Below are 9,680 nucleotides of genomic sequence, written 5' to 3'. Positions count from 1 at the left end.
TGCTGTCTCTCAGCAGGAGCAATTTAGCTCATCTCACTCCCCCGCCCTTTCCCGTAGCTCTTAATTTTTTTCTCTTCAGGTGCTCATCCAATTTTCCTTTGAAAGTCATGATTGAACTGCCTCCACCACACTCTCAAGCAGAACATTCCAGATCCTAACCAATCACAAAGTTTTTCCTTGTGTCCCTTTTGTTTCTTTTGCCTATCACTTTAAATCTGTGCCCTCTGCTTCTCGATCCTCCCTCCAATGGGAACAGTTTCTCCCTGCCCACTCTATCCAGACCCCTCATGATTTTGAACACCTCTATCTAATCTCCTCTCAACCTTCTCTTCTCCAAGGGAGAACAGCCCCAACTTCTCCAATCTATCCACATAACTGAATTGCCTCATCCCTGGAATTTTCCTAAATCTTTTCTGTTTGGTTCCTTAAAGCGTTCACATCCTTCCTAAAATTTGGTGCCCAGAATTGGACCTAATCTTCCAGATGTGGTCGAAACAGTGTTTCATAAGAGTTCATCAAAACTCCCGAATTGACAGTGCCGGAAAAACTAGCCCCCATGCCTCGAATCTGAGAGCGTAGATTGAGGGAAGCAGGCAAAATTTCAGGCCTTTTTTTGCCTTGAGATACCTTGAACCCACCCAAATATACCTCATTCCATGTGTCTTCTGAGAAGTGTCCCGGGCTCAACAGAATATGCTGAGATCTCAGACTGATAAGAGAAAACTGACATGCAACCGAGGGTGGCATCACCACACCGTGAGGTAAAAGGTTATAATTTAAATTTTCATAAAAATAATTAATTTATTTCTAAATTACACAATAGTAAGATTTTCCCATCCATGTGGTGCAGCAGACAAGAAGGTCACGCATGACTAGGAGACATAGAAGAATCACGATTCCTTCCCTCATTATCAAAGCTGCACTATAAACACATTGCAGTTGAAGCCGATAATGAGAAGAGTGACCTCGGTCTGTGTTGTGTAATGGGAAAAGCCGACAGCACTCATTTGCCTCATTTGTCTCTTGAAGTTTAAGCCTTTGCATGTTTTACCAGTGTGCTCTGTGCACTCTTGGGCCACACACTGGCCTTTCAGCATGATAGCAGCTCGCAAGTCTGAGCCTTCCATCCATTTTCTGGAGCATCGTAATGCGGTGTCTCTCCAGCACAATAACTCTCAAGTATCTCAATAAGTTCCAACTGTATTCTTTATGGTGGGTTGGCAAGATTTCCGAAGAATGCCCCTGCCTTTCCCCTCATTCTTGAGGAGTTGCAGCTATGGTAAGAAGTCAGATAATGAGAGTTTCTTATGAAGAACTGAGTGGAATCATCACATTCTGACACAGGTCAGTAACCTGGGTACAGATAGATTTTTAGTCATCAGAGATACAACAGATGTAGTAATTAGACCTCAAGCTTGGTTGGCTCTGCAGCTTTAATCCTCTTCATAATTACCAGATTTCACGCTCACTGATGCCTGAACCTGAAATGCAAAATAATCTATTTTTCTCCCTTGCAAAGCGTCATTTCAGGCTCATTGGCTGATGGTTTTAATTCCTTCGAAAGCACAGAATTTCCACTTTTTCTCCAGCGTGGCTCCAACACCTGTGAATTCTTGTTTAAACATGTGTGGCAGCTGTAAGAGCAGCATTTCGATTTCCGCCGAAGATATCTGCATGGGAAAATCAGTGCCAGAGGGTTAATGAGCAAAGCTCCCAGACACTCGCGCCAACATTGAAGGGAATGTTGCACTGGCCTCCAGTGCCATCCCGCCCATTTTGCCAGCTGGCCACACCTCTAAATGCCAAGCCAAAGCACAGAGCTCCTTGTGTGGCACTGACCTCTCTTCCTGCACCCCCCCCCACCACCCCGGTGTAGCATGGAGCAATGTGGGAAGACAGGAGCGGCAAACCTCTTCATACGCCACACTCTTTGCTGCCACACACTCACTGAGAAACGTGTTTTCACTGGTCCAGCAGGGGTACACATTCTGAGATGGTGGATTTATGAATGAAGCAGGGTTGAACTAAACTCAGCTGATGTCATCAAATGCCTTGAACTCCAGTGTAATAAAATGATTAAGTTAATGAACTGTCCTTACCTATATAACCATGTGTGACATATAGAATACAATTCTGTTCAGCACATCTGCTGAGACACACTTCAATGAATTAGCCCAATAACTCCAGGACTGACAACCCTTAACTCTCACCCTGCAACAGATGACTTCGCTGGACAAAATTGGGACTTCCAATTTGGGGGCTAAGTCCCTCAGGAGAGAGATGAAAGCTATTTAAGTTGGTTATGATGAGCATTGCCACATTCTCTGTACTGACATGAACCTTTTCAAAATCATTACCTTTTGAGTTAAAGTATAAGGTTGGTCCTCTTAAGGTGACCCTCCCCCCCCACTGGCTACACCTATTCAGTGATGCACCAGGCATTGTTTGGTAGGATAAAGGCTAAATTTGTGGCATAAATGGAATTCTCAGTGGGTTAGACCCCACTCATAAGATTCATTTCCCTCGTGGCTTCATCACAAATCATGGGATGCCATTGGGATTCTCCAACTCCTTATGGGGGTTCTCTCTCTTCTGCTAATGTTTCTTTCTTAGTCAATTAAAAATTAACCAGGTGCAGGTGAAGTAGGTAATTTGTAACTCTTTCGAGTACATTCACAGTTCTTGACTTTTTTTTTCCGGGAGTGGGACATGAACCCACAACCTTCTGACTCAAAGGTGAGGGTGCTATGAACTGAGCCACAGCTGACACCTCAAGGTAATTTGTAGTGCAAGTCATTTATCTTGCTATCGCTCTGATTGTTTCCTGAAGCTTAATTGTTTAAGGTTTCTAAGCTGGAGGTGAGAATTGGGGAGATGACCTGGTCTCTGAAGGGCTTGACTTGGTCTGGCCTAGGACTGGTCTGAAGGCTGATAAATCCATACTACCAGGACTGCTGTTTCTTCCCTCAGCATCTTCATACCACTGGAATTAGATTCCATGCTGCTCAAGGCACAGAAACCAATGTTACCATGGCAACAAATTCCCACAGCAATTCTGTTAAAAGGAAGATATACTTTTATTATGGGAACAAACTGAACTGGAGAACAGGATTACAAAAATTATTCTAAATTCAAACAGCTTGGAAATATATCGCTGTTCCTTCACTGTCGCTGGGTCAAAATCCTGGAACTCCCCCCCCTAACAGTGCTGTGGGTGTACCTACACCACATGGATTGCAGCGGTTCAAGAAAGCAGCTCACCACCACTTTTCTCACGGGCAACTAGGAAAGGGCAATAAATGCTGGACTAGCCAGCTAAGCCTAATTTCCAAGAAAGAATTTTAAAACATTATCTTTCAAAATGAAATAACTAAGTAATTTTGAAGATAGATGGAACATTGAAAATTCAATTGACTAATTCTTCAAACAGAACTTGAAGCTGGGGAAGTTGGGAACCCATTTTAATCTGAGTTAGTAGCTGTGGAGAGAGAAAAACAGAGTTAATGGCCAGGATTTTCTGGCCCCATCATAGCGAGAGCTGCTACAGGCGATTCAACTGCCCGTCCAAAAGTCCATTGACTTTCGGCGGCACTGTACAATCCTGGTGGCAGTGTTCCAGCACAATGCCCTTTTGTCAGAAGACAAACAGGTCATCGACCTAAGACAATTAGTCTGTGGCCTGACATTTCCCAGCCCTGTGGAGATGGGCCTTGCTGGGAAAATAGGGCTGAGCCGTGTTGGGACAGCTACTCGACGACTGACACATTCCCGCCTCTGGGGGCACCGTCATGGGGAAGGATGGGAGAAGCAGTCTGCAGCCCGCTCCAATGAGATGGGCAGACTGTCACATGGCTTAAGGGCCCAACTGGGGGCCACTTTCTGAAGGAGGTGGAATCTTCCCACTGTCAAAGTGCAACCCCCGCCCCCTCAACCTGTGCGGATCTATAGGGGTAGCCTCCTGTCCACAGGCCAGGAGGCCATCAGAGCTGGCAGTTCCATGTCCCAATAAAGGCCACTGCCCAGTCAAAACCAGTCCTGTGGTTCTCCATACCAACAGCCCTATGTGGGCCTCTTCAGTCTAACATTTGCATTAGGCATCGGAGAGAGCATCCATGTTAATTGGCTATTGGGCTTGTTTACCTGCCTGAGCAGTGCCTGCCTATCACAGCGGGGCTGGCAACGGTACAGGCTCACAGATTGGGCCTCCCACTTTCCTGGTACGTCCACTATCCTAACATGAACAGGGCTCTCCCAAGAGTTCTCTCAAATTGGCCTCCTCCAGGAAGCTCGCGACCCACGTCCTGCTACGGCCACATCCAGGTTCCTGACCTGGAATTGAGGCCTACATCGGGATCTCAATGCCACTGGGAAAGCCTTGCTGCCTGCTCCCCTCTCTCTACAGATGCTGCCAGACCTGCTAAGTATTTCCAGCATTTTCTTTATTTATTTCAGATTCCCAGCCGGGTTCTGCCCTTTCAAATAATGTTGGCTGCTCCATCAGGATTTCAGCCCTGGATGTCTGCTGATGGAATAATCCTGCAGGGCCCACTAATCGCCACACACAATGTCCCGCAATCATGAATTAGTAAGGTTTGATCTTATATTTTACCTTGGCATCTAGTCGCTGTAGATAAGACCAGAGGTATTCAATGTTAGCTCCGAATGGATGGACATGAAGGAAGGTTGAAATAATGCCTGTTTCAGAAAATAATACAATTATTCAAAGCTTCAGTTGACAATCTATCCTCCTTTACAATAAACTTGACCATTTGGGACTTAATAAATTAAGAGTCACTCTGCATATAATTTCGCAGGCTAGCATCCACGAGCTGATAGATCTAAGTGGAACTGATGTATTCCATCAATGGAGACACTTCAGGAAACTGGAAGTATAGACATCAGGGATATGTTTGAAGTGATTTGTGATCATTAGGGGTGAGAGTTTCTTAAAGATTTGGGGCTGTGCTTATTTAGAACCTTAGAGCACACAAAGAGGCCATTTGGTTCATGTGCTGCCTTGTATAAGAGCTGTCCATATAGTGTCACTACCCTACCTTTTCCATATAAAGATGCAAATTTTCCTTTTCACACATATATTCAATTCTCTTTTGAAAATTACAATTCACTCTACTTTCTAATACCCTTTCAGGCAGTGGATTCCAGATCATAATAACTCACTGTGTAAAGAAATGTCTCCTCATGTCCCCTCCAGTTGTTCTGAAAAGTTACCTTAAATCTTCCTCATCTGGTTACCGACCCTCTTACCAGTGAAAACAATTCCTCCCTATTTACTCTATCCCTCATAATTTCAACACTTCTAATGAAATCTTCCCTTAAGCTACTACTCTACGGAGAACAATTTCAGCATCTGAAACTTCCCCTCATAACTAAAATCCCTCATTTCTGGCACCATTCTGGTAAATCTCTTCTGCAACCTCTCCAAGGCCTTGACATCCATTTTAAGAGTGAGAGACATTCATAAGTTACATTTTTAAGTCAAACCAGTGACTCCCCAAATGAATGCAACACAAGGAATCAGAAAAGCTGAGGTAACATTACTGTTTCATGAACTCAAATGCCACTTTCATATTACAAATTAAACCAATATCCTGTCGGTTCACATGGATGTTAATAGCCCAATGGCACCACATGATGAAGCTACTTTGGAGGCATTGGGCTGGAGGCTGCTGACCTCTCCTCGCTGTAAACAGTTGGAAAATAAAGCAGGCTGTCAGACAGAGAAAACAACCGGATTTTCACAATAAAGGCTGGGGCCGAGCAGAGGGTCCCAAAAAAGGCAGGTGGAAAAAGCCAGGGATGTGTGGCAAAGTTTAAGTGTAGCACAAAGTGGGATCGCATAACCAATTCATAATTTTCATGTGATTACTTGGAAATACGTTCTGCTCATTGAACTAAGTGAATTTGCTCTACATGTTCACCTTATCGTGGCAGAAGGCAGCTAATGATTTGTACTAAACGTCCCATTATCTAACGGTGCAATGGTTTCCCTTTGGAGATTGAAACTGAAACAGGTGCGTAAAAGGCATACATATTCCGACTGAGGTGACAGGGGATTTCACTCGAGTTGAGCTGTCATACAAGTAGATTCAGGACAGGGTGAGTCAGCCCCTACAAGGTAAAGAGGTGCAGGTGAGTTACACTACTCATTGAGCCAGAGGACGTATCTGCGGCAGTCCTGAATTCCAAACATGTCCACTGTGCTTAGAATTAGGGTCTGAGCCATAAATATATATAAAAGTCTTTTCAGCTTCATCCACTGACACTCAAATAATGGACAAAGGATGGGTGACTGTGTACAGAACAAATGGCTTCCAAAAGTATACTCGAGTACAAGCTGTGAGGTTCCAGTGGTTTATAAACACCATCTGAACCCTTGACGTTGCAGCTCTCAAACTGTGTCATGTGTTACGCTATCAGAACTGATAACACTGCACTTGTTTTTGCACTGGACTGAATGGTGTTTATCACCCGCTTTTGTGCGGAAACTGTTGTTGACATGGGATAGGAATGTTAATTGTGATCTCAGTACAACATGTCATAAAAAGAGACTGTAAAAATGTCCTAAATGGCCAGTAGGCCAATTGAGTTGTAGATATATGACAGACTCACAATCTAACATCCAGCAACCAAGTTCATTCAGTTCTGACATTGCGGTAGAGGGTTACTTTTGAGAGAGTTTACAGGGCTTTCAATATTGGTCATGTAACAGATGGAGCATTTTCAAACCATATAATCAACTCATGTGGAAAATACAAGATGGTTAAAAGCATCTAAGCTTCATTAGCACTGCAAGAAGTTGTGAAAGGATATTAGAATATATCCTCTTTCTTTCTTCATAGGCTACCAGGCTGTGGAATTTGCGGGTCATTTTCCTTCATTTCTCTCCGAGTTTGGGTGGGAGGGAGACACTCTCTCTGCCTCCTATTTACAGTGAAACTGCCAATGCGTTTCAAAAGAATGTGTGCAGGGTAAGTTTACCCCCAACGGGTGCACGCACTAACATCACTCACCTTCCCTTTCCAAAATGCACTGGCCCAGGTTACATTGGTGTACTGGGACCTGTTAGTTAGACTTGCATTCAGGTTTTTAAATTTTTTGCCCACAAAGCTGCTATAAGTGTGAGCTGGTATTGGCATGACAAGGGCAACAGGGCATCTGGGACCTAAGTAAAAGGTGGGACCAATGGTGTATCTCCTCAACCAATGAGATTGAAGGATTGAGAAAAAAACAGGAAGGGTTGAGAAGAATGGTGAATTAGAGTTAAATTAGATACAGAAAGACAAACAAAAAGAAAGATTGGATTAAAAGAGAGAGAAAGTGACAAAGCAAAAGTAAGACAAAAACATTTTAAATGCACATTTTTAAAATCTCCTAATAATATTCTGTGGAGTGGAATGAGACTCCACACTTATAATTGCTCTCTTACTAGGTAAGAGTGATTGATTGATAGTCATGACAAATTTCATGTCATTGGGCGGGTACTTACACTAGTAATTACTGGGCTTAACTTTCTACAGTAAATTTAACCGGCAATTAATGTGCGATGCATAAACTTCATATACCTCATGAGAAGGTTGAGGGTGAGCTACTGTTGGTGGGGTGGCACAAACCATCCAGCAACTTGTGGTAAAAGCAAAAAACTACGGATGCTGGAAATCCAAAACAAAAATAAAAATACCTGGAAAAACTCAGCAGGTCTGGCAGCATCTGCGGAGAGGAGCACAGTTAACGTTTCGAGTCCGTATGACTCTTCAACAGAACTAAGTGAAAATAGAAGAGAGGTGAAATATAAGCTGGTTTAAGGGTGTGTGGGACAAGTAGAGCTGGATAGAGGGCCAGTGATAGGTGGAGATGGCCAAAAGATGTCATAGACAAAAGGACAAAGAGGTGTTCAAGGTGGTGATATTATCTAAGGAATGTGCTAATTAAGGGTAGAAAGCAGGACAAGCAAGGTACAGATAGCCCTAGTGGGGGTGGGGTGAAGGCATCAAAAAAGGCTAAAAGGTAGAGATAAAACAATGGATGGAAATACATTTAAAAATAATGGAAATAGGTGGGAAAAGAAAAATCTATATAAATTATTGGAAAAAAAGAGGGGATCGGAAAGGGGGTGGGGATGGAGGAGAGAGTTCATGATCTAAAATTGTTGAACTCAATATTCAGTCCAGAAGGCTGTAAAGTGCCTAGTCAGAAGTTGAGGTGCTGTTCCTCCAGTTTGCGTTGAGCTTCACTGGAACAATGCAGCAGGCCAAGGACAGACATGTGGGCATGAGAGCAGGGTGGAGTGTTGAAATGGCAAGCGACAGGGAGGTCTGGTAATGCTTGCGGACAGACCGAACAGTAAAATCTGGCCAATTAGCTTTCCAAGCTGAAACTACTAAATTTACTGAAAAGCCTTGGCCCTCAAATCTAATCTTGCCCGCTCTCTCCGTATACTCTTTCTGAAAAGAATTGCAATAGACCCATAACCCACCAAGCAATAATTTAGACAAAAAAGCAATAATTTTGCTACTGGTCAGCAACTGCAAACTAGTGTCACTTAGACAGTTTTGGTTTTGTTGAAAAATTATTTGACTTTTATCCTGTGGCTTTGTCTGCAAGTTGCCCTCATAAATTTGCTGGTAAAACAAGGTACTGGATTCTCTATGTGCTAAAAGGGTGTCCACGTAAAGTGCACATTCTGGGATCAGAATCGGTGATTAGGATGTGATGGTAGATCCCCAGTATAGCGTCGCATTTATCTTACTCCCATTCTTCCCCATTGCCAATGACATAACCATGTAATATGTGACAGAAAGCCATTTGCACTATTCAGCTTGGGCAATCATTAGGGTTCACACAGAACTTTGTCATCCCTTGACAGAAACGCTAACACCATTTGCTCTTAGAGTGTTTCAAGCAAATCTGTGTGCACTGTCACCAACAGTTTATTTCACAATTGCAAATTGTGGGTGAGTTAGCTTTTTAACCTGCAATAATTGGTTTGCAATAATTATCCAGTTTGACTTGCCTGGTTCCACATATAAAAAAAGGTCTATATCCTCCCAATCAACATCCTTATTCACCTGTGCTGTTAACTCTCCTGATGAAATGTCAGGTACCTTCTTTAACAGATGGAATTAGCAGACACCACTTTGTGTATATTACATGTAGAGAACTGTAAGCATGAATGTGACCTGCTACTGTTGGCTTTGATCCTACGGCCATTATACAAATAGCACTCTGCACAGGTAGCATTAGCACCTGGAACAATAGTGTAATGGTTATATTACTGGGCTAGCAGTCCTATGACCTGGGTTAATAATTTGCAGAGTACGAATTCAAATCTCACCATGGCAACTTGAGGAGCTGTGCTCAAATAAAACAAAAATGCTGGACAAGTTTGAGGGAAAGTGACTGTGAAGCTCATAGATTGTTGTAAAATCTTGTTCATTAATGTCCAAAGGGAAGGACATTCAAGGTGGAGATCATTGGATTTCTAGATATTACAGATGTTAATGGGGATGGTGCAGGAAAGTGGTGTTGAAGTGGAAGTTCAGCGATGATCTAGCTGAATGGCAGAGCAGGCTTGAGGGGCTGAATGGCCTACTCCTGCTCCTATTTCCTATGTTTCTATGTTCGTGACAGTGCCATGCAATGTGGGTGACTCTTAATTGCCC

General features: G+C 43.2%; 1 protein-coding gene across 1 annotated transcript in view; it reads right to left on the bottom strand.

The window, feature by feature from the left end:
- Positions 1-683: 683 nt before the first annotated feature.
- The window catches only part of enox1 (ecto-NOX disulfide-thiol exchanger 1), a 355,196-nt gene continuing 346,199 nt past the window's right edge, over positions 684-9,680 (bottom strand). Inside the window, exons 12-13 of the mRNA XM_078559526.1 lie at positions 4,610-4,695; positions 684-1,670 (exon numbers count right to left, since the gene is read on the bottom strand). Of these exons, the coding sequence (XP_078415652.1) occupies positions 1,533-1,670; positions 4,610-4,695 (224 nt within the window). The 3' untranslated portion in view covers positions 684-1,532. The remainder of the gene's footprint in view (positions 1,671-4,609; positions 4,696-9,680) is intronic.

The sequence above is a fragment of the Cetorhinus maximus genome, chromosome 16 (genome assembly GCF_964194155.1).
Source record: "Cetorhinus maximus chromosome 16, sCetMax3.hap1.1, whole genome shotgun sequence".
Classification (NCBI taxonomy): Eukaryota; Metazoa; Chordata; class Chondrichthyes; order Lamniformes; family Cetorhinidae; genus Cetorhinus; species Cetorhinus maximus.
Note: the sequence above shows the minus strand (reverse complement) of the source record. Positions and strands in the feature narration are given on the sequence as shown.